The sequence below is a fragment of the Macaca fascicularis genome, chromosome 7 (genome assembly GCF_037993035.2).
Source record: "Macaca fascicularis isolate 582-1 chromosome 7, T2T-MFA8v1.1".
In the NCBI taxonomy this organism is placed as follows: domain Eukaryota; kingdom Metazoa; phylum Chordata; class Mammalia; order Primates; family Cercopithecidae; genus Macaca; species Macaca fascicularis.
In genome coordinates this window covers 35,524,449-35,548,051 of record NC_088381.1, presented here as the reverse complement: position 1 = coordinate 35,548,051, position 23,603 = coordinate 35,524,449, and the positions used below count along the sequence as shown (strand labels likewise).

The following is a 23,603-nucleotide window of genomic DNA, read 5'->3' as shown; positions in this document are numbered from 1 at the left end:
TGTCTGGAACCAAACCTGCAGTATCTCCAAGGTATGTTTGTATTAGGCATATGATTTTAGAGAAAGCCCACTAAGTTGGGAAATAAACCAGAGGGTAGATTCCATTTCCACTCATCAAGTAGTATTTTCCTCCAGAAGTTTTTTATTATTATTATTATTATTATTATTTTTGAGACAGGATCTCTGTTACCCAGGCTGGAGGGCAATGGTGCAATCTTGGCTCACTGCAACCTCACCTCCTAGGCTCAAGCGATTCTCCTACCTCAGTCACCCACAAGAAGCTAGGACTAAAGGCAAGAGACCCCACGCCCAGCTAATTTTTGGTTTTTTGTTTCATTTTGTTAGAGATGGGGTTTCACCATGTTGCACAGGGTGTTCTCGAACTCCTGTGGTCAAGCGATCCACTCGTCTCAGCCTCCCAAGGTGCTAGGATTACAGGCATAAGCCACTGCGCACTGCCTTCCAAAAGCATTTGGAAAAATCCTAAGTAAAACGCTTTCACTTCTAATCTAGAACAAAGGCAAGAATCACTTCTTTGTAATTTTTTTTTTTTTTTTTTGAGACGGAGTCTTGCTCTGTCACCCAGGCTGGAGCGCAGTGGCGCGATCTTGGCTCACTGCAAGCTCTGCCTCCCGGGTTCACACCATTCTCCTGCCTCAGCCTCCCGGTGCCCGCCACCATGCCCAGCTAATTTTTTTGTATTTTTAGTACAGACGGGGTTTCACCGTGTTAGCCAGGATGGTCTTGACCTCCTGACCTTGTGATCCGCCTGCCTCAGCCTCCCAAAGTGCTGGGATTACAGGCATGAGCCACCGCACCCGGCCACTTCTTCGTATTCTTAAATACAAACCTACTGCTTAGGTTCATTGGAACCATACTTTTCAAAATGTGATTAAAGATCATAAAGATCTGATGTTATATACGCATTATACACAGGAACTGTTCAATACTGGAAGCTGACGGGTTTGAGATGATAAAACCTAGGGTAACGTATTTGTCAAAGGCCCAAGTCACCCAGCTGTCCTCAGAGGAACCACAGTAGTCTTTTTAGTTTCAGTGAGCTCTAGGCTCAGGGGGAATAATAGAAACAGAAGGAACTCTGGGTGCTGAAAGGAAAGGGAAGTGATGATACAGAAGCTGGGAAAGAGAAAAGGAGGAGCTCCTTTTGTTTGTATTATTTATCTACAATCAAGCATATATCTGTTCTCCTTCTGTTGAATTAGCAAATGCAATGTATGTCTTCAATTCAGGTAAATAAGGTTTAAGAATAATGTTTTAAGAGTGAATTTAGGTTTATGGTTCCAATCCTTTCCCTACTATTTAGACTAAAATTAAAATTAGATGTGGACTAGAATATCAACATCTTATGAAAGTGACCACATTTCATCTTATCTTCATCTCCAGTCAGTGATTAAGAACATTCCCAGAGTAAAGTAATTCCTAGAAGAAACTGAGGGTTAACATTAAAGAATAAAGGGGAAAAAACAGTAATGAGAACCCTCTTCTTCACAAGTCCAACAGTTCATTCAACTCTTATTCTCAAAAGACAATCAAGGGTAAGCAAGATGAGTATAGTGATAGGACATAATAATTGGCTTACGTAGATTATAAATGACGCATCACACTAATAAACTACTAGGCACGGTGGTACATGCCTGTAGTCCTGGCTAATTGGAAGTCTGGGGCAGGAGGATTACTCGAGCCCAGGAATTTTAGGACAGCCTGAGACACAAGGCAAGACCCTCTCTTAAAAACAAAAAACAAAACAAAACAAAAAGCAGGACGTGGGGTGCGGTGGGGTGAGGTTGGGGAGTGGAGGGGTGTGTGGCAGGGGTGGGTAGGGATGAAAGCCATATCATATCAAAGAAAGCAGTGAGAATTATCTACATGACTACTGCATCTTCTTGGTCTGTAGGTCTAATTTTTCTTTGACTATGCACAATCTGGCACTCAATCATAAGATATCTACAAAATCACAAATCTCAGGTTTTGTTTGCTTCTTCTGCTCCTCTACTTTCTGCTGTGCCCAAATAGGTCTAAAGTGAAGACTATATGAGGTTATTTTATGAGCATGTGATTAATTTTAAAGTCCTACAAACATTGATATGAGTCTGTTGTCTTCAAAAATCTCACTCTCTTTACCTTCAAACCCATTATCACCACCGAATGCCTGGGATCCTGCTGATTCTTCTCAAGTTTTGTTTGCAGTCCAAATACTTCTACTAATACTTATAGATGGGTAAATGGGTTATATTTATTTTACACCAAACAGAACTGTAAAAGAGATCCTACCTATAATTAACTCAAGCTGAAATAAAACATTGTATACATAATTGATGTCTCAAACTAGCTGTATTATTTTATTAATAACAAAATATTCTGCAAATGAGACTTTTGGCAGCTCTTTAATGTAGGAAAAGCTGGTAGACCCACCTCTTCACCATTTTCCTACAATACTTATGAAGCATTTTGTAACCAAATATAGCAAAAGAAAGTTATACTTTCAAGCAGATCCTTTCCTTCAATCCACTGGAAAATTTTTCTTGATGCTCCCTCATTCCCAAGAGATAGGACAGATCTGGACCATCCGTTAATACCCAGAAAGGTTACCAAAATCGAAGTAACATCTAAAATCTCCTTAATTATATTTTCTACTCAATTCAAACTTCCTCTTGATAATAGCAGCTATATTTTTAAAGAGAATACCTATCCTTTTTTTTTTTTTTTTTTTTTTTTTTTTTGAGACGGAGTCTTGGTCTGTCGCCCAGGCTGGAGTGCAACGGTGTGATCTCAGCTCACTGCAACCTCCACCTCCCAGGTTCAAGCGATTCTCCTGCCTCAGCCTCCCGAATACCTGGGATTACAGGCATGTGCCACCACGTCCAGCTAATTTTTGTATTTTTAGTAGACATGGGGTTTCACCAAGTTGGTCAGACTGCTCTCGAACTCCTGATCTCATGATCCACCCACTTTGGCCTCCCAGAGTGCTGGGATTACAGGCATGAGCCACCGCGCCCAGCCCTTATTAATTATTTTTAATCCGTCAGACCCAGAAGACATACCATCAAAATTTTAAAAGATGAGGCAAGTACTTTAGGAAAGGTCAGGCGACATAGAAAAGCAGTAGCTTGGCCGGGCACGGTGGCTTAATGCCTGTAATCCTAGGCAAGAAGAGTGAGATTCCGTTTCAAAAAAACAAAAATAAAACAAAAAACAACAACTTCGCAGTCTTGCTCTGTTGCCCAGGCTGGAGTGCAGTGGCGTGATCTTGGCTCACTGCAACCTCTACCTCTAAGGTTAAAGTGATTCTCCTGCCTCAGCCTTCCAAGTAGCTAGTACTACAGGTACACACCACCACACCCAGTTAATTTTTGTATTTTTAGTAGAAACGGGGTTTCACCATGTTGGCCAGGCTGGTCTTGAACTCCTGACCTCAGGTGATCCACTTGCCTTGGCCTCCCAAAGTGCTGGGATTACAGGCGTGAGCCACCATGCCGGCCTCTTTGACTTTTTTTGCAGCACTTTTTTCCTGGAATATTATATGTCAAAATTACAACTTTTCTCTGAAATTACATTTTTTGTTTTGTTTTGTTATTTGTGTTTTTTTTTTTTGAGATGGCATCTCACTCTGTCGCCCAGGCTGGAGTGCAATGGTGTGATCTTGGCTCACTGCAACCTCCATCTCCCGGGTTCAAGCGATTCTCCTTCCTCAGCCTCCCAATTTGCAACACCCACACTTGTATTACAATCGTACATGGAAGTGACATAACAAAAGTTAAAGGAGCATGGAACATCTGACTTCTTTTACTCCATGTGATCGCCAATACTAACTTAATATTATTTGACATTTTGCGAACTCACTAATAATACCAACTAATTTAATTATAATTTTTTGCTGACATTTTGATTCTCCATAAACTGAAAACCTCATCTGCTCCTGAGAAAACATGCTACAGGTCTGCATGTGAGAAGGCTGTTTATTTCTAGATGAGTGAAGGTTATAGTGAACTCTAGAGTAGGAGGTAAAAGGGGAAAAACTGGGAGAATTTTCCAATTCTTCATGAATTAGCCTAACACTAGAGTTTCAACAATTTGTTTAAAATAAGATCCCAAAGATCAGATTCAACTGTATTTAACTAAAAACATCAAAAACCATTCCAGAATAAAAAAAAAATAGTGATTTTTAGATTATGTATCAGTTTTGATTACCTACATCCCTGGTCCGTTCAATTAGTTGTAATAATTCAGTCCATCTGAAAATCCCAGAGACTTAATTAAAAAGAAATCACAGACCACAAAATTAGGCCATTTTTGAATGTAAGAATGTGACTAATTCAGTGTATAAAATCTATCCCTAGGGGCTTTTTCTCCTCCTGAAGCCACCACAACTAAAAAAGAAAGGTGGGTTGGTTTTAACTCAAGTAATTACTACCTCATGCTGGGTTTTCCAGTCATCTAAAACAGGAAGAAGGGGAAGGGAAATAAGAAAGGAAAGGGAGGGAATGAAGGGGAAGAGGAAAGGCAAGAGAGGGAAGGAAGGAGAGAAAGAGAGGGAAGGAAGGAGGGAAAGAGAGAAAGGAAACAGAGGAAGAACGAGAAGGAGTTAAAAAAAAAAAGAGGAACGGAGGGAGGGAGGGAAGAAAGCAGGGAGAGAAATGCAGGGAGGGAAGAGAGACAGGAACGAGGGAAGAGGGAGAGAGAGAAAAGCGAGAAGGAGAGAGAAAGAGAAATTGGATGCAAGAGGGAGAGACAAGGGAGGCAGGAAAGAAAGACTGACTCAAATTCCACATACCTGTTCATGATAGCTGGTACCAGAACTACTATTTGCTCCACAAGGTGCTTGTACTTGTGGAGGTCTTTCCACAGGGCAAGCAGGATCACTAAAGGAGGGAGAAACTGGGACAGCTGGGTGGGGAGTATGGTGGTGGTGGTGATGATGTTGAAAATGGTGACCATGCTGCTGAAAGCAACTTGTATGAGGATGTCCTAATGCATGGTGGTTCTGTGACGACCCTCCACATGGTGAGTGCTGGGGACAGCAGGAAGGTAACCTTGGCATTGCAGGAGGGCCAGTTTCCGTTACAGCACTAGATGTAGTTCTCCTTGAGTCATCTTGAAACAGAAAAAAATGCACAGAATAATCAAATCATGAAATATCACTGTGTAAAAAAATAAGTATGGGGTATAAATAATTAATAAATGTTTAAAGAAATGTTTAGTAAATTCAAATCTCCGTAAATAATGTGATAGTGCCACATTCTTTTTTTTTTTTTTTTGAGATGGAGTCTCGCTCTTGTTGCCCAGGTTGGTGTGCAATGGTGCCATCTCGGCTCAGCAAAACCTCCGCCTGGGTTCAAGCGATTCTCCTCCCTCAGCCTCCTGACTAGCTGGAATTATAGGCATACGCCTCCAGGTCTGGCTAATTTTGTATTTTTAGTACACATGGGGTTTCTCCATGTTGGTCAGGCTGGTCTTGAACTCCCAACCTCAGGTGATCCACCCGCCTTGGCCTCCCAAAGTGCTGGGATTACAGGCATGAGCCACCACACCCAGCCAATAGTGCCACATTCTTAACATATACATCATATGATTTTAGGCAGTGGTCTTCATTGGGATTTTTCTGAAACTCTAAATTTTTCAGGAGGTTCATATTTACTGTGATGTGTAAGTATGACAATAGATCATGTTTTCCTAGGGCATAACAAATGATTTCTTACAAGTAAAATTGCATTTTAAAAGTTTAAAAATACCACGAGTCCTTCCACTATATGCTACAAAGCAAATGCTCTTTCCCTGAGCTCCATGAACCCCTAACATCATAAATCATTCCTAAATAATGCAGACAGCCATGTACTTCTTAAAATCTCACCTTCTTAAGACACAGCCACCCAAGTCTGAGTGTACCTGGCTGAGTCTCTCTATCCGCCAACCTTTTTTTTTTTTTTTTTTTTTTAAAAGACTGGGTCTCACTCTGTCACCCAGGCTGGAGTACAGTGGCTCGATCTTGGCTCACTGCAACCTCCACCTCCCAGGCTCAACAGGTTCTCCTGCCTCAGCCTCCTAAGTAGCTGGGGCCATAGCCACACAGCACCATGCCCAGCTAATTTTTGTATTTTTTTGTAGAGATGAGATTTTGCCACATTGCCCAGGCTGGCCTCAAGCTCCTTCATGAGCTCAGATGATCCGCCCACCGTGGCATCCCAAAGTGCTTAGATTACAGGCGTAAGCCACCATGTCTGGACCAGAATCCTTTTTCCTTCCTTTTGATGCTATACAATAGAATATAAGAAATGACCAGACTCTAATACTTGGAAAATAAAATGTGCTTTATAATAATCTAGTGACTTAGTGTCACATCATGGGGAAAGAAGCATGGAGTCAAATGAATCTGGGTTCTCATCTGGGACCTTTCTTTAGCAATGTGACCTTAGAAAAGTTATTTAATCTCCTTTTCATCTATAAAATGTGGTAATAAAATTGCCTTGCACGGTTGTTCGAAGATACACGTCTTGATATAAAACACGAGTCCTGATTATGCTCTCTGCCACATGCCCAGTTATTTTGAAGGTATGTTCTTCTATGACAGAAGAACTGCAAAAGTATCCCCTGAAAGTCTGTGCCAGTGTTTCAAACTCATTTAAAACCCAGAAACTTTTCCTCAAACTAAATATTATATGGAAACTATATAAAAGAGATTTTAAAAAACTGAAGCCTCTGATTAAATTATAAGAGTGAAGAGCCTAAAGCCAAATCCTTGCCCTGCTGCCACTCTTAAACCTCCACTCTGATTCTGAGGCATGTCCTCAGAATCTTTAGAATTCTGGAACATTACTGTCCTAGCCTTGATTTTGGAGTACCCAAGAGTAGGGATACCTTGCTCCTATGTGGCTCAAAGTACCTAGCTAATCTCTTCTGGGCCAATATATCAATTAGGAATCTTCTGCTTATTTACAAATAAAATAAAAATCCAACCAAAACAGCTTAAACAATAAAGGGAATTATGGGCTCACATAAATGAACCCGGGTAGGGGGGTGCTTCAGACTGCTTGATAAGATTCCAGCAAATTTCCCTAAAATTCTCCTGATTCTGCCCTCTCTTACATGTCCTATCCTGCCTTTCCTGATTCTCATCTCTTCAAAGTCTGTGCTCTAACCTCTGTTACCCAGTAGCTCTAATCTAAGTTTCTGTATATTCGTTTTTTCCAAGTTCCTAGTCTGGCCTATGGGGGCTAATCTCCCAACCCTTTTGTAAAGGTTCTTAACCTGGGAACTCGAATTCACGGGTCTGTGAACTTGGACGGAAGAAAAATACAAACTGTCACTAACCTCTAATTGCCCTGAGAATTATGTTAAATATTGTAATTTGTAATAATAACAAAGACAACAAATTATCTACTTTTTAAAACAAATAATAGCAGTTCCAAAGTCAGTTCTATAATTATGTTACTTTCATTCACTTGTATTCCAAATGTGTTGAATAACCTGGACAGTGTTAAAACTGGCCTATCAGGAACTGACCGTGATCAACAGTGTCTTAGGGCTATGCTGAACCCAACATTAAGTAACTGTTTCCTATAAATTACAATATGTATAGCAATTATTCATTATTACAGTAGCTTTACTTGCTACAGCATTTTCAGGGTTTTATCTTAGTCCCTATGTAAAAGTGTTATACAAGTCAATATCATTTATTGTGTATTACATCAGGAAAAAAGGTTGAAAACCTTTGAGACACTAAGCTCACTCACTGGGATACACTAAATTACCTTCATGGTTCCTTCCAACTCTGACACTGTAATTTTACAAACCAAGTTACCTGAGGATTACATGTGACTCAAAAAGTCAGGGTATGAGTTTATAACCATCACTAAAGTGATGGATATGACACACATCTGTTCAGAAATAGCTTGTCATCTTTTACCTTTGAGCATTTTGAATATAAAAATCAGATTGAGAGAAGAGGAAGCACAATGACTATAATGTATTTAAGGCTGAACACATACTTAAGGTGTAAAATCATTAACAGTATGGCTTCAAAAAAAAGACTGACCTTTTAGCTTTACTTCCTAGGCAACAGATTTGGCTTCCAATTAAATAGTCTATTTTCCTATAGTCCAGAACCTCTTTGTTTCTCAAATAGGCTTGCATCCGAAAAACAACCAATTAGCCTCTCATTCAAGAGTTACTACCCAAATAAAATTGCCATAAATTAGAGGTAAAATACAAAGACATACGATTCAGTAAATAAAACACTTCCTTTTCTATTATAATAAACCCATAGAGGGCCCACTAAAAATGAGACAATCATGAACCTGCATCAGGGAAATTAACTCCACAGCCCAGTGACAATAATTTAGTTAAAGTGCCTCCTAGGAGTGCCTTCAGCAACTCTAGCAGGATTACCGAGATGCAGGCATGACTTTAATCATTCATTCAACAGTCTTACACACAATAAAGTCGTGGTAAAAGATCTATAAAAGGGGCCGGACTTGGTGGCTCATGTCTGTAATCCCACCACTTGGTGAGGCGGAGACGGGCGGATCACGACTTCAGGAGATTGAGACCATCCTGGCTAACACGGTGAAACCCCATCTCTACTAAAAATACAAAAATTAGTCGGGCATGGTGGCGGGCGCCTGTAATCCCAGCCACTCGGGAGGCTGAGGCAGGAGAATGGTGTGAACCCGGGAGGCAGAGTTTGCAGTGAGCCGAGATGGCGCCACTGCCCTCCAGCCTGGGTGACACAGCGAGACTCCGTCTCAAAAAACAAACAAACAAGCAAACAAACAAAAAGATCTACAAAAGGCACTGGATAATACAACGGTGAAAATGAAAAGTCCTGGCGTTTAACATAACTTACAGTAAGGTCTGCCTTTGCTGTTTTTATCTTTAGCAACCAGAAACATGCTTGCACAATGTAGGTGGCTCAATAAGCGCTTTCTATATTTAAGTTAAATTCACAAGGGAAAAGCAGCATGCAATCATGTAGCTAAGTGCCAAGAAGAGAAACACTTGCTCTTTGGCCCTTAAGGAGCTCATCATCAAGCATGGAGACAATTCAGGATACAAATCAACCAATATTAGAACAGAAGCACTGGGTTCTAGCACAGCATAAAGCAATGCTGCCCCCAATATCTGGCAATGCCTGGAGACATTTTTGGTTGTCACAATCGGAGGGGAGGTGATGTTACTGGAATTTAGAGGCTAGAAACCAAGGATGCTGCTAAATATCCTGTAACGCACAGTCCTTCCCCACCTCCCACTGTAAGAACTATCTGGCCCAAAGTCAATAATAGTGCCAAGGTTGAGAAATCTTGGCATAAAGGCGAAAAGGAGAGGTGCCACGCCAGATTGCCTAGGTTTGAATTCTTGCTCCACTATCATATAATCTTGGATATGTTATTTCACCTGTAGAATGAGAAGAGTAATAAAATCTCCCTCATTGGTTACTGCAAAACTCAGTTATTATAGGTAAATCCACCGGCCAACATTATAGGCTCAACAAATGTTAGCTATTGTTATCCACTAGAGTGTAAGCTCTGTTAGAACAAAAATTTATCTGTTTTGTTCCCACTACCTAGAACAGTGCTTGACATATAGTGTGCAATCAATAAATATGTGTTAAACAAATGAATATATAGGATATCATGTATGCATAACACAAGGACCACATGGAGAGGTCAGGCAGATAATGAGCTGTTTGTGGCACACTGAGTTTGAACTGACTGCAGAATGGTCCAGGACAGATGTCCAAGAAGCAACTGGATATGAAAGTCTAAAATGGCCAGGCATGGTGGCTCACGCTTGTAATCCCAGCACTTTGGAAAGCTGAGGCAAGTGAATTGCTTGAGTCCAGGAGTTCAAGACCAGCCTGGGCAACATGGCAAAACTCTATCTCTACAAAAAATACATAAATTGACCAGGTGTGGTGAAGTGTAGTCTACTTGTGTGGCTACTTGTGGGGCTGATGCAGGAGGATCACTTGAGACTGGAAAGTGGAGGCTGCAGTGAGCCTGTACTCCAGCCTACGTGACAAAGCAAGACCCTGTCTCGAAAAAAAAAAAAAAAAAAAAAAAGACGTTTAAAACAAATACAGTGGTCAAAAAACACAGAAGAGAGAGTCATCAGCATACTAGTGATAGGTGACAACACTTACAGTAATGAAATGGGCTAGTGAGAAGGATGAGAACACAGTCCTGGGAAGAAAACGAATTATGAAAAGGAGACTATTGTCAGATTTTATAAGATCATGTTTATTCATTATGAAAGGAGTCAGAAGCCCATTAGAGGAAAGAGTTTAGTGTGACAAAAATACACTTAAATGTACATAGACATAACACAAGTGTACATGCGCATGTACTAAGGAAATGAAACCAGAGAAGATGATGAAGACACAGGGAAGATAACTGTTGAAGCAAGGTTAAGGACAAAGGAAAGGACAAGAGGTAGAGCACAGATAAAGGAACTGGAAGGGACAGGAAGGAGTTAGGAGACTGGGAATTAGTAGAGGAGGTCAGGTAGAGAGCCACAAAAGTTTATATGAAGGCGTTGGAAGTTGCAGGAGTTCATGCTTAAGAACTTCCATTTATTCATTTTTTAAAATTTCCCCTGGGGAATGAAAACCTTGAGGAAAAGGAGAGTGTTTTGAAATAGGCACTTAGTGGAAGGAAAGGGAACTGATCAAGATATCTGATCAAGATTTCCTATAGAAAGCCCAGGATTAGAAACCATAAATTTATGGAGGAACTTGGATAAGTGTGAAGCTAGATGGCTTGAATGTGAGGGTTGGAAATATTCAAAGAGGTACAAGATAAGAACAGGTGGTGGAGAAAATAGTTGAACTAATGTTCCATAGTGTCCTGGAAGGAAATGGACCTTAAGAGAGGCCCATTTAGGACTGTAGCCAAGATGCTCAGAAATTAAATCTGATTTGTAAATGAACGAGGATTTACATATAAAAGTTTTCGGACTATTCTGAAATAAAGTTGGGACTGTATCACATAAAATGTATGTAAGAATAATGCTACAGATAGACCAAGTGTGGTAGCTCACACCTGTAATCCCAGCACTTCTGGAGGCTGAGGCAGGTGGATTGTTCGAGCCCAGGAGACTGAGGCCAGTGTGGGCAACATGGCAACATGGCAAAACCTCCCATCTCTACAAAATTACAAAAATTAGCCGGGCGTGGTGGTGCATGCCTGTGGTCCTCCAGCTAGTCGGGAGGATCACTTGAGCCTGGGAGGCGGAGACTGCAGTAAGCCAAGATTGCACCACTGCACACGGGCCTGGGCAACAGAGTCAGACCCTGTCTCACAGAAAAAAAAAAAAAAGAATAATGCTACATAAAGCTATAACAGGAGACAGGCGTCAATGAGAAGTCAAATCCCTGCCTCAAAGATTATTACAGTTTTGTCAAGGTACTTAACTTCTTAGGTTTCTTCATGTCTGAAATGGTAAGAGAAATGCCAACATCAATAACTTTTTTACTTTTTGAAACAGGGTCTTGCTCTGTCAGCCGGGCTGGAGTGCAGTGGTGCCATCGAGGATCACTGCAGCCTCGACTTCTCAGGATCACATGATATACTCCTGACTCAGTCTCTGAGTAGCTGGGACTACAGGTGTGTGTCACCACGCCTCGCTAATTTCTGCAATTTTCTTTTTTTGTTTGTTTGTTTGCTTTTGTTTTCTTTTTTTCAAAGGAGACAAGGTTTCACCATGTTGTGTAGGCTGGTCTCAAACTCCTGGGCTCAAGTGATCCGCCTGCCCTGGCCTCCCAAAGAGCTGGGATTACAGGTGGGAGTCTCACGACGTCAAGGATTTTTTTTTTTTAAGAGTTAAAATATATACAATATCATATAAGATACCCAAGTAACAAGCTAAGTGAAGAGTATGTACTCAACAAATGAAATAAAAGTCCATTTCATTTCTGCCTACATTTTTTCAGAGAACGTACTTAAAAGACACCCCTACTGGGCACGGAGGTTCACACCTGTAGTCCTAGCTACTTGGGAGGCTGAGGGAGGAGGATCACCTGAGCCTGAACTTCAAGACCAGCCTGGGCCAGAAAAACAAAAAAGATACTCCTGGGAAATCTCTTTGAGAATGTTTCTTAGTTCTGCCCTCAGTTTTCCAGAGGAGAGAGTACTTCCTGATCCAGCCACACGTAGTTTTCTAATCTGTTAGATGTAAATTACATGAATATTAAAAGAATTAAATGAGACACTATTAAAAGCAAAAAGTGATAGAAAATATAAGATGGTTTCATTATTAATGGTGATTTAGTCAATCCACAAGCTACAGGGTCTACAGTGTCCCTAGTGGTAAGCAGTTAGCAAGTTCCTATCTCTGTACCATTATCCAAAAATGAAACAAAGCTAGTTTCAGTCTCAGTTAAACAAATGATACGAGAGAGAGCCAGAGATATCATTGCTAATTGAAACATAAGAACTATCTTGAGATAACAGCTAAAACTGTAAAGAAAACTCCGGAATAAATATTTGTAACCCTGGATTAGGCAATGGTTTCTTAGATATGACACCAAAAGAACCAACAGTAACCAAAAAACCCCAGAAAATGGACATCATCAAAATTTTAAAAACTCCCTTGCTCATTCTCAATTATTTTGGGAAGATACCTAAGGAGTGGACTTAGTGCATCCAACGGTAACTCCATCTAACTTTCTGAGGAACCATCAAAGTGTTTTCCTCAGCAGTTGCACCATTTTGCATTCCTACCAGCAATTCACAAGGGTTCCAATTTCTCTGCGTCCTTGCCAAGACTGGTGATTTTGTATTTTTGTTTGTGTTGTAATTATAGACACACTAGTGGGGTGCAAAGTGGTATCTCATTGGGGTTTTCATTTGCATTTCCCTAACGATTAGTGATGTTGAGCACCTTGTGCTTCTCGGTCATTTGTATAACTTCTTCAGAAATATCTATTCAAATCCTGCCTCATTTTAAAATTGGGTTGTCTTTCTGTTAGGTTGGGGCTTTTTGTTTGTTTTTACTTTTTTATTTTTTAAATATAAATAGAGATAGGGTTTCACCATGTTGGCCAGGCTGGTCTCGAACTCCTGTCCTCAAGTGATCCTCCTGCCTCAACCTCCCAAATACTGGAATTACAAGCATGAGCCACCACACCCAGCCTGTTGGGCTGTTTTAAGAGTGCTTTGTAGATTCTGGTTTCTAAAGTGCTTATCAGATATAGGATTTGCAATATTTTTCTTTCCCCCATTCTGTAGGCTGTCTTTCACTATCTTGATAGCGTCCTTTAATGCACGAAAGTTTTAAATTTTGATGAAGTTCAACTTATCTACTTTTGGTTTTGTTGCTCATGCTTTTGGTGTCAGCCACTTACTTGTCCCCAAGCTCTCTTATTTGAGGTATAATACTCTGGTCACATATAGCATACAAACTCAAATATGAAATCAGCCTAATTATAGTAAAGACTACCTTGATAACATACGAAGTTTACTATAACATAAGAATACCCGCTTATTAACACAGCTAAAATCTTAGACTTAAAAACAATAATATTTTCCCTAACAAAAGTAATGACAAAAAGTCTCCCCTCCCCCACTTTTTTTACATACCTCCTATAGAAGTGCCAGTGGTACTATTGCTTGTAAGAGTAGCTGAAGTCTCTGACACTGTGGAAGGTTGGCTACTGGTGACAGCTGAAGCAGTATCAGAGGCCTGCTCAGAGGTAGATGGATTTGAATTGTTAATGGAAGCGCTAGTAGCTTGTGATTCCATTCTTGCAGAAGTGGTTGGTACTACAGTAGGTTCTACAAAATACAAAACGTCAACTTAGCATTTCAAAACAAATTAGATAAAGGGTTATATTTTAATCTAAGCTAATGTGTTTATAATTATTAAATAACAAAACTTTAAAAATACAAGCTCTCTAATAACATACGGTAAAGAAAGCTTTCATAAAGCTAAACTGCAATATCAAACTGACATGTTAACAAAATATGGCTACATTTTTAAAAATTCAACACTGATATGCATATTTCAATAATTTAGGTAATTTAATAGTTTTTCTGGTAGCTTCTAAATAAGTTGTCTGATCTATAACAAAGAAGAGTAAAAGGAAAGTAAAAGTTCCTTGCTATGCACATACACATGATCACAAGCTGTCGGAATAGTGTTACAAACCATAATGTGTCTGGCACAATATGGATTCTAGGGTAAGACTGCCTGGATAGCAATACTGATTTCACCACTGATAGTATGAATATAAATAAGTTACTTAACCATTCTCCATTTCCTCATCTGTAGAACTGGGAAAGTATCAGAATTTCTTAATAGAACTGTCATTAGGATGAACTGAGATCACATACTTTGTATGATGCTTTACAGACAGCAATCACTTAACATTAGCTATGATTTCTAATACCTGTTTTAATCTTCTTTCCATGCCTTTTATATGTTTTCCAAAGAAAATTTTGTAAATATTAATATTCACCAGTGCTTTCTAATAAAAACTAACATTTTTCCATCAGAAAGTAAAAGAAATTTCAGGTAGACTTCAACTTACAAGTAAGTTTCAAAGAACTAAGTTTAAAATGGTTGCTTAAAATTGAGAACAATGGGAATAAATCCATCCAAAGCATAGTCACAACAATTAAACCTGAAAATAAGGCAGTCTCTTAATGTGCTATGGAATGAGAGGGTTGACTTTCTATACAATACGGTATGGTAAGCTAATTCCTTAGGCACAAATAGTAACTGTGAGTCTATATGGGACACTTTGAATGAGGGTGTGTCCAAATGTATATGCAAATTGCTTGTACATAAAAAAGGGGGAAAAGAACTTCTGTTTATTTGTAAATAGTTTAACTAGTGTTTCTCAACCTTGGCAATACTAACATTTTGGGCTAGACAATATTTTGTTCGTTGGCGAGGAGATGTGCACTGTGAACTGTACAATGTTTAGCGACAACCATGGTCTCTATCCATCAGATGTCAGTAGCATCCTCCCCTAACTGTGAAAACCAAAAATGTCTGCAGACATTGCCAAATATCACTTGGCGGAGAAAACTGCCCCTATTTGAGAACCACTGGTCTGATGTACTTAGTTTTGGATTTATTTTTAATAAGAGAGAAGCCTTCCACTGAGAAAAACTAGTGGGGGAAAGGGAGCATCTACTGATCACTGGAATACTTTTAACCCAGCAAAGTGTAAATTCTGGTTGAACTTACTGTAATGTGGAAAAGGCTACTCTATCACCTTCTCCTACTTACCGGCTAGCAGGTGTCACATTGGAACACAAACAGAAAGTTTCCAAAATAGTCACCCTATATTTAATTAACTCTCATCATTAATTAATCCCTATTACATTAACCACTGTCTTACAGATAATTTATGGTGTTTCAAAACAAAAACAAAGAGACTGTTGAATGAAAGGCAAACAGTTGTTTATCTCTTCATAAACAACTGAGTACTGATACTCTGAAAGTTAAGACCACCAAAACTGCAAATAGCCCATAGAAGAGCTGATTGCATATGGCCTCCAACTCTTTCGACCTACCTGATATATTCTTTGCCCAATTTATAGCTAACTCCCAAACCTAACAAACTCATATATGGCTTATCGTTTTCCTTTTGGGAAATTATGATTGACCATTTCCTAAGATATAACTAATAATACCTCAAGATGATTCTTAATATGCGGGCAAATTCGCATATGTATTCATTCATATATTCATAAATCCCACCACTTTTCCTAACGTCTGTATTCCAACTCTGGTTTTGTTTCCTCAGTTACTTGGGTACAGCTGTAAGCCAAAATACAATACAAAAAATGAGCAGCACAAAAAGATATCAATAATATTGAAGGATAACATAACTTTTAAAAGTAAAATCAGACATTTCAAATAGCCAGTATTAGTCATTTAAAATTCAGTTATACTGCTTTTGTGTTTATATTTAAAAAGTGCTGCTTCTACTTTTTCATGGCAAGTTAAAGACAATCATATTACAAATCAAACTAAACTAGTTTGAGCTAACCTCAAACTACAATTCATAAAAATATTTTTTCCTGAGAAAATAGCTAGCAAGTATTGAAACAATAACCACAAAGAATTTTATGTAAATTTACAAGCGTAGGATATTATATCAATTAAAAACTTGAGATTTAAAAATCTGACAATTTCTCTGTAGTTTAATAATACATTACCAGTAAGCAGAAGGGGTTTCTAGCATATTAAAAGATTTCCTTTTATCAAACTCCTTTTATAATTTTCTACTGTTACTACTTCAATTTACCATCTTCATCAACGGTAAGGTCCACAACTTCTGCTGCATTCTGCCTCAAGGGCTGTATAACAGTAGAAATCCTACTGCGGTTCCGTGGCTCCTGTGGCCGACTTGCATGAGAACTTGAACCCTGGCTCCAGTGAGATCTGGAGTGTCCAAGGGTTGAACGAGACCTTAAATGACATCAATATTAAGTTAGTAAATATAAATAAAGAATTATTAGTCACCACAAAAACCCATAAGCCTTTCTTACTAAATGTTACATTTTTCATACAAAATTTCTCCAAAGAAATAATCGTAATAGAATTAAAAATCATGAGTAGCACAATGTCTGGCACTCAGTAAACTTTGCTGAATGAATCACCGACTAATTGACCTAAGAATATAAGAAATGCTATGTTGTACCAATCATTAGTGTAAAATACAGGATTCTGTTTCAAGAATGCTACTCTCTCTTCCACGGTTACTTTGGGTATTTACCCAGGTTATAATAAACTGTTTACATTTTCTGTTAATAGTTAAAATTATTCACCATAGGTAACGGAATAAAAATAACATCCTACACATTTAATAATATCCACAAGGTCTTGTATGTTTAGCTCAGGACAGATTTGCAAAACATTGCTTTAGGAGTCCTAAACCAAGCTAAGCTTCTAGTATTGCCATAAAAGAAAACAAAATAATAATAATAATAAACAAGCACCAGGGAGATTTCCTGATGTGTAGATGTAAGGATATTCTGATTAGTTTATTAGTTTGGTAGCTACAAGAAATATCATTTGCGTGAGCTACTTTATGCTTTTAAAACATGTGACTGCGAACCCTACACATCTAACTTCATTTAAGTATGTGTGTGGCATTACACTGGTCTAAATTTACTTACAGGTGTATATACTTTTAAGGACTCAACTACTAAAGATTTGGACTGAGGATATACAGGGATAATATGTAGAATATGCAGTCCTAAGTCTCCAGGAGAAAAAAATAACTCTTTTAGAAAGGTGAGGTCAATAAAACACAAGGGCTTTCTCCTGCTCAAACTAATATAAAACTGCTTATAAGCTTATTGTCAGCATTTATGGAAAATATCTGCAATATAAAAGGTCATCAGGGGTGGGAGCTTAACCATTCAGAAGAGAACTCCAAAGGTCAAAGTGGGTTGAAAATGGCCTCAACATTTACAGCCCAACTTGAACTTCAACGATTATAGAACCTAGAGTTTAAAAAGTTCAAATTCTAAAATAAAATTCTTAAGAAGGAGTATAAAGGTTAATTACGGAGCCACTGTCAAAACAGGATAGCACATATCAGAAACAGTTGTGGTATAGCTTGAGCCATGATAGTAAACAAATGTCATGGGATAAAATGGTTTTATCTGAGGACAGATATTACCATTTAAAATTCTTGAAAAACCAAAAGTCTATGATGAGACTGAGTAGTCTATTATCTCTGGGAAGCTCTTAATAGCTGAAGGAAATTATAGGTCCACTTTGCAGTACTTCTGTGAAAGCCATCATATTCTACTAGATGGAACAACTGCAAAAAAACTGAATGTATGAGGAAATCTCAAGGAGGTATTAGTGGCCACTATGATTAGTAACAACTGTCAAATCCTGACACAAAACTCTAAAACACAGAAATACTCTCTTACATGAAAGAGCCAGGCTAAGCATAGGTGGCTCATGCCTGTAATCCCAGCACTTTGGGAGGCCGAGGTGGGCAGATCACAAGGTCAGGAGTTCGAGACCAGCCTGGCCAATATGGTGAAACCCAGTCTCTAATAAAAATACAAAAAAAAATTAGCCAGGCGTGGTGGCTCATGCCTGTAATCCCAGCTACTCACGAGGCTGAGGCAGGAGAATTGCTTGAACCTGGGAGACGGAGGCTGCGGTGAGCCAAGATGGCGCCACTGCCCTCCAGCCTGGGTGACACAGGGAGACTCCATCCCAAAAAAATAAATAAATAAGTAAAATAAACGAAAGGGCCAAAAGCCAGCTAAACAGTAACAAAGTTAATATCTCAGATAACAATTAAGGAAATATAAGAATGGGTCATGTACACTGTGGGTCTTTTTCAAGATCATTGTCTATTACTCAGGTAAATGCACCTGCTTGACATCAACCATGTCCAAAACAAGACCTCTAGTCCTACAATGAAAAATATGTCCATAATTTCAGTAGTCCTTACAGCTCATAAAAATTGAGTCAATGTTGTACCAAGCACTATGCACAGTCACAGGATAGGTGTGGTACATAACACTGATTCTCGGTTTTACTCAGAGTTGGGGAAAATCATATAAAATTAAAACAAACAAGGATATGTTATAGAATGCTCACTTCCATGCCTTTAGAAGTAGCACTTCGATGCTAAAATGGCAAGTGGAAAAGCATGTTCTAAGTGTTTGTAACAGATGTCAGAAATATGAATATATACTTTTAAAATCAGTAACATATTAACATGCAACAAACTAATGCACTTCTAAATTCGTTCCAACACAAAAATTAATATTCATCTGTTTATTAGTTTGGTGTATCAAATGTAACAAAGCAACTCTTTATTGCTATTATTACGAATACTTATAATCATCTAAAGTATAAGATGAATGCTGTGTTAGGAGCTGATATTTCACAGGGAAAGTCAAAGTGATAGAAGTTGATATTTCACAGGGACAGTAAAGTGATTCTGCAATAAGGCAACGTCTTTTCCAGTTATTTATAAAAACACATGAGGATGTTTCATTGATGTGTTAGTTCAGAGCATAGATAAAATTACTAAGTGAAGGACAAAGAGTCAAACAATATGTTTTGAATTAGGGTGCCCTAACACAGTAACAGCACAAGTTTCACTAGTATCAATGAGTAACATATTGAAACAAGTAGATTCTAACCAAAAGGGCTATTTCAACATCAATACCCCTTAATATTTTTTCATTTTTAATTTTAATACCATCCCAAATATTTACATACTATTCACATCTAAATTTCAAAGGAGATCAATTCTCCACATCATTTAAAAAATACAATTTGGCCGGGCACGGTGGCTCAAGCCTGTAATCCCAGCACTTTGGGAGGCTGAGGCGGGTGGATCACAAGGTCAGGAGATCGAGACCATCCTGGCTAACACGGTGAAACTCCGTCTCTACTAAAAAATACAAAAAAATTAGCCAGGCGAGGTGGCGGGCGCTTGTAGTCCCAGCTACTCGGGAGGCTGAGTCAGGAGAATGGCATAAGCCCGGGAGGCGGAACTTGCAGTGAGCTGAGATCTGGCCAATGCACTCCAGCCTGGGCGACAGAGCGAGACTCCGTCTCAAAATAAATAAATAAATAAATAAATAAATAAATAAATAAATACATACATACATACATACATACAATACAATACAATTTTATAAAACACTAAGTAAAATTATTGTTTATTCAGAGCATTAACTCTTAACTCTCATTGGATACTTGGGGTGCTTTTAAAAAGACTAACCTCTAAAATTCTAGTTCAAATCTGGGAAAGAGTCTAGGCAACAATATAGCTTTATTTTATTATCTCTCCAGGTGAGTTTAACGCAGCCTGCTTTGAAAACCACAAATCTAGATGGGCTTGGTGGCATGTGCCTACAGTCCCAGTACTATGGAGAATGAGACAAGAGAATCACTGGAGCCAAGGGGCTCAAGTCCAGCCTGGGTAACATAGCAATATTCTGTCTCTTACAAAAAAAAAAAAAAAAAATCCATTAACCTGATATATGCATACTCAAACTGGGTCTCAAAAAAATAAATAAAAATAATGCAAATATCTGCAGCACAAATAGGTTTAATATTTATATTTAAAATTTCAAAGATTTAATTAAGAATTAAAATCTCACCGATAGCCTTCTCCAACTGTTACAATCTCCACTTCACTATCAGTTGAGGTAACATTAATTTCTTCATTGGCAGTAACCTGGGGAGTGGAGGAAGCTTCTATCACCACAACATCTTCATCAATACTTCCTGGAAACAAAAAGAAAAAAACATTTAAAGGTATCTTCCTGTCAGCTAATTGTTAGGCAGAAATCTTTATTCTGACTTTGAAGACTATGAAATTCATTGCAAACCTAAAAACCTTATCTGTCAAAAAGTTTTTTTAAAAAAATACACAAGGAGCGAAAAACACACATAATGAAAATGGTAATCACTGTTTTAATCTATACTCCTTTGCATGTTTACTTTCTCTTCTATGGATTTGGTGTATTCATTACAAATGTTCAGTGGTTTCTACATGAATTTGTAAGATCTTACATAGATATTTATCCTGTAATATCTGTAGTATATTATAGATCTTGTATATATCATTATATAAGATATTAACCCTTCAATATCACAGAAAAAGTTATTACAGTAGCTTTGTATGTTTTTTCCAAGGTTGTTTTCATTTAGGTGATATATTATTTTAAAAAAACACACAGTAGCTTTTGAGTTTTATGTTATGAAATTTGTTATTGATTGATTGATTGATTGACTGAGACAGTCTTTCACTCTGTCACCCAGGCTGGAGTGCAGTGGCATGATCTCGGCTTACTGCAACCTCCTCTGCCCTCTGGGTTCAAGTGATTCTCATGCCTCAGCATCCCAAGTAGCTGGGACTACAGGCATGCATCACCACACCAGGCTAATTTTTTAGTACCGATGGGGTTGCACCATGTTGCCCAGGCTTGTCTTGAACTTCTAACCTCAAGTGATCCATCCCACTCAGGCTCCCAAAGTGCTGGGATTATAGGCGTGACCTACCGCACCCAGCCAAAATTTGTCATTTTTAAATGTGTGTTCTTTTCTAAATCATTCTAAGCTTGGAAAGTGCATCCTTATTTACAAGATGGATACATATTAAATTAGACTTGGTCCAAGTCTTTGTTTAATATTCCTTATATTACTGTTATCTAGAACTGATTTTTGTTATGACATTAGGTAAGATTATATAAATAGAATCCTGCTCTGTCTCTCCACAGCTAACTAGCTATCACCAAAACATTTATTGAAAAATATTTTCTTTTACCCCATTAATTTTTGATATCTCCTCGAATTTTCAGTTATGCAAAAGAAATACATTCTGGAAGTTTACTGCACAACATAGGGTCTATGATTAACAATAACGTATTGTATGTTTAAAAATTTGCTAAAAGGGTATATCATGTTAAGTGTTTCAACCAAAAAAGGAAATAAAGGTAAGGGGACAGGAAGAAATTTTTGGAGGCAATGGATATAAATTCATGGCATTGATTGTAATGATGGTTTTACAGGTGTTATACCGCTCTCCAAACACATCAAGTTATATATACTACCTTCAAGCTTTTAGTATACTAATCATACCTCAATACTGCAGTTAAAATATTTTTTGATACTTCTCTTAAATATTATGCATATTTTAGGGTCCATTTTGAAACAATTCAACCCCTTTGATATAGAGTCTAGTGTCAGGGTAAGTCTACTTTTTAAAATAGTCTTTTTGAGGTATAACTTACATACTTTGAAATTCAACCATTTAATCTGGCCTTTTGCCAGAAACCACTATCTTCCAATAATTCACCAAGATGACAAACACAAAGGAAAAGAGAACAGGCACCTGCAATATGTTCTCTAGGGCTTTTAGAAAATATGGAGTTGTTCCTTTGGCCACAGGCATAGGAATCCACAAGAAAAGCGATGCTGTAGACATCAAGAAAATGGCTACTGTTCATACAAAAATTAGCTGGGATTTGGCGCTCGCCTGTAATCCCAGCTACTCAGGAGACTGAAGAAGGAAAATCACTGGAACCCAGGAGGCAGAGGTTGCACCAATCTCGGAGGTTGAGCCGAGATCACACCAATGCACTCCAGCCTGGGCGACAGAGTGAGAATTCATCTCCAGAAAAAAAAGAAAAGAAAATGGCTACTGTTGGCCGGTTGTGGTGGCTTACGCCTGTAATCCCAGCACTTTGGGAGGCTGAGGTGGGCGGATCACGAGATCAGGTGTTTGAGACCAGCCTGACCAACATAGTGAAACCTCGTCTCTACTAAAAGTACAAAAATTAGCCGGGCATGCTGGCATGTGCCTGTAATCCCAGCTACTCAGGAGGCAGGAGAATCACTTGAACCTGGGAGGTGGATGTTTCAGTGAGCCGAGATCACACCACTGCACTCCAGCCTGGGTGACAGAGCGAGACCCCATCTCGGAAAAAAAAAAAAAAAGAAAGAAAAAGAAAATGGCTACTGTTCAAAAAGGCATGCCCCATAAATCTTACCATGGCAAAACTGGAAGTTACAATGTCACCCAGCATGCTGTTGGCATTGCTGTAACAAACAAAATTCTTGCCCAAAGAATTAATGTACATAATGAGCATCTAAAGCACGACAGCTGAGATGGTTTCCCAAAACACATGAAGGAAAAAGATCAGAAAAAGAAGAAGCCAAAGAGAAAGGTACCTAGGTACAACTGCCGCACCAGCATTCTCCACCCAGAAAAGCACACTTTGTGAGAACCAATAGACAGGAGCCTGAACTGCTGGAACCTATAACCTGTAAATTCATGGCATACTAGGTGGCCAAAAAAAAAAAAAAAATCAAAGACACCAGGACTATAAACAAAACAAAATAAAACCTGAGAGCATTATGCTAAGTGAAATAAGCCAGTCACAAAAAGACAAAAACTGTGATTCCGGTTATGTGAAGTATCTAAAGTAGTCAAATTTGTAGAAACAGACAGTAAAGTGGTGGTAACCAGGGTCAGAGGGAGGAGAAAGAGAAGTTGTATAATGGCTATAGAGTTCCAGTTTTGTAAGATGAAAAAGTCCTGGAGATGTTTCACAACAAATGTAAATACACTTTTTTTTTTTTGGAGACAGGGTTAGGCTAGAGTTTAGAGGAACAATCACGCTCATTGCCCTCCATCTCCTGGGCTCCAGATATCCTCCTAACTCGGCCTCCTGAGTAGCTAGGACTACAGGTGCACACCACCGCACCCAGCTTTTTTTTTTTTTTTTTTTTTTTTTTTTTTTTAGTCTTTTAAGAGATAGTGTCTTAGTACATTTCTTAGGCTGGTCTCAAACTCCTGGGCTAAAGCAATCCTCCTCCCACCTTGGTCCCCCAAAGTGCTGGGATTACAAGTATGAGCCACTGCACCTGGTCCCAATGTGAATATACTTAACACTACTAAACTGTATGCTTAAAAATGGTTAAAATGATTTGGGTTTTTTTTTGGTTTTTTTTTTTTTTTTTTTTTTTGAGATGGAGTCTTGCTCTGTCGCCCAGGCTGGAGTGCAGTGGATCTCAGCTCACTGCAAGCTACGCCTCCCGGGTTTACACCAGTCTCCTGCCTCAGCCTCCCGAGTAGC

The 23,603-nt window shown here is 38.7% G+C and overlaps 1 protein-coding gene across 15 annotated transcripts in view; it reads right to left on the bottom strand.

Annotated features, from left to right (window-relative positions):
- Positions 1–23,603, bottom strand: part of RNF111 (ring finger protein 111) — a 112,193-nt gene that overhangs the window by 24,764 nt on the left and 63,826 nt on the right. For all 15 annotated transcript variants that reach the window (XM_005559664.5, XM_005559667.5, XM_065547985.2 and 12 more), the window contains exons 3-6: positions 20,121–20,247; positions 16,274–16,437; positions 13,593–13,787; positions 4,793–5,112 (exon numbers count right to left, since the gene is read on the bottom strand). In XM_005559664.5, the coding sequence (XP_005559721.1) occupies positions 4,793–5,112; positions 13,593–13,787; positions 16,274–16,437; positions 20,121–20,247 (806 nt within the window). The remainder of the gene's footprint in view (positions 1–4,792; positions 5,113–13,592; positions 13,788–16,273; positions 16,438–20,120; positions 20,248–23,603) is intronic.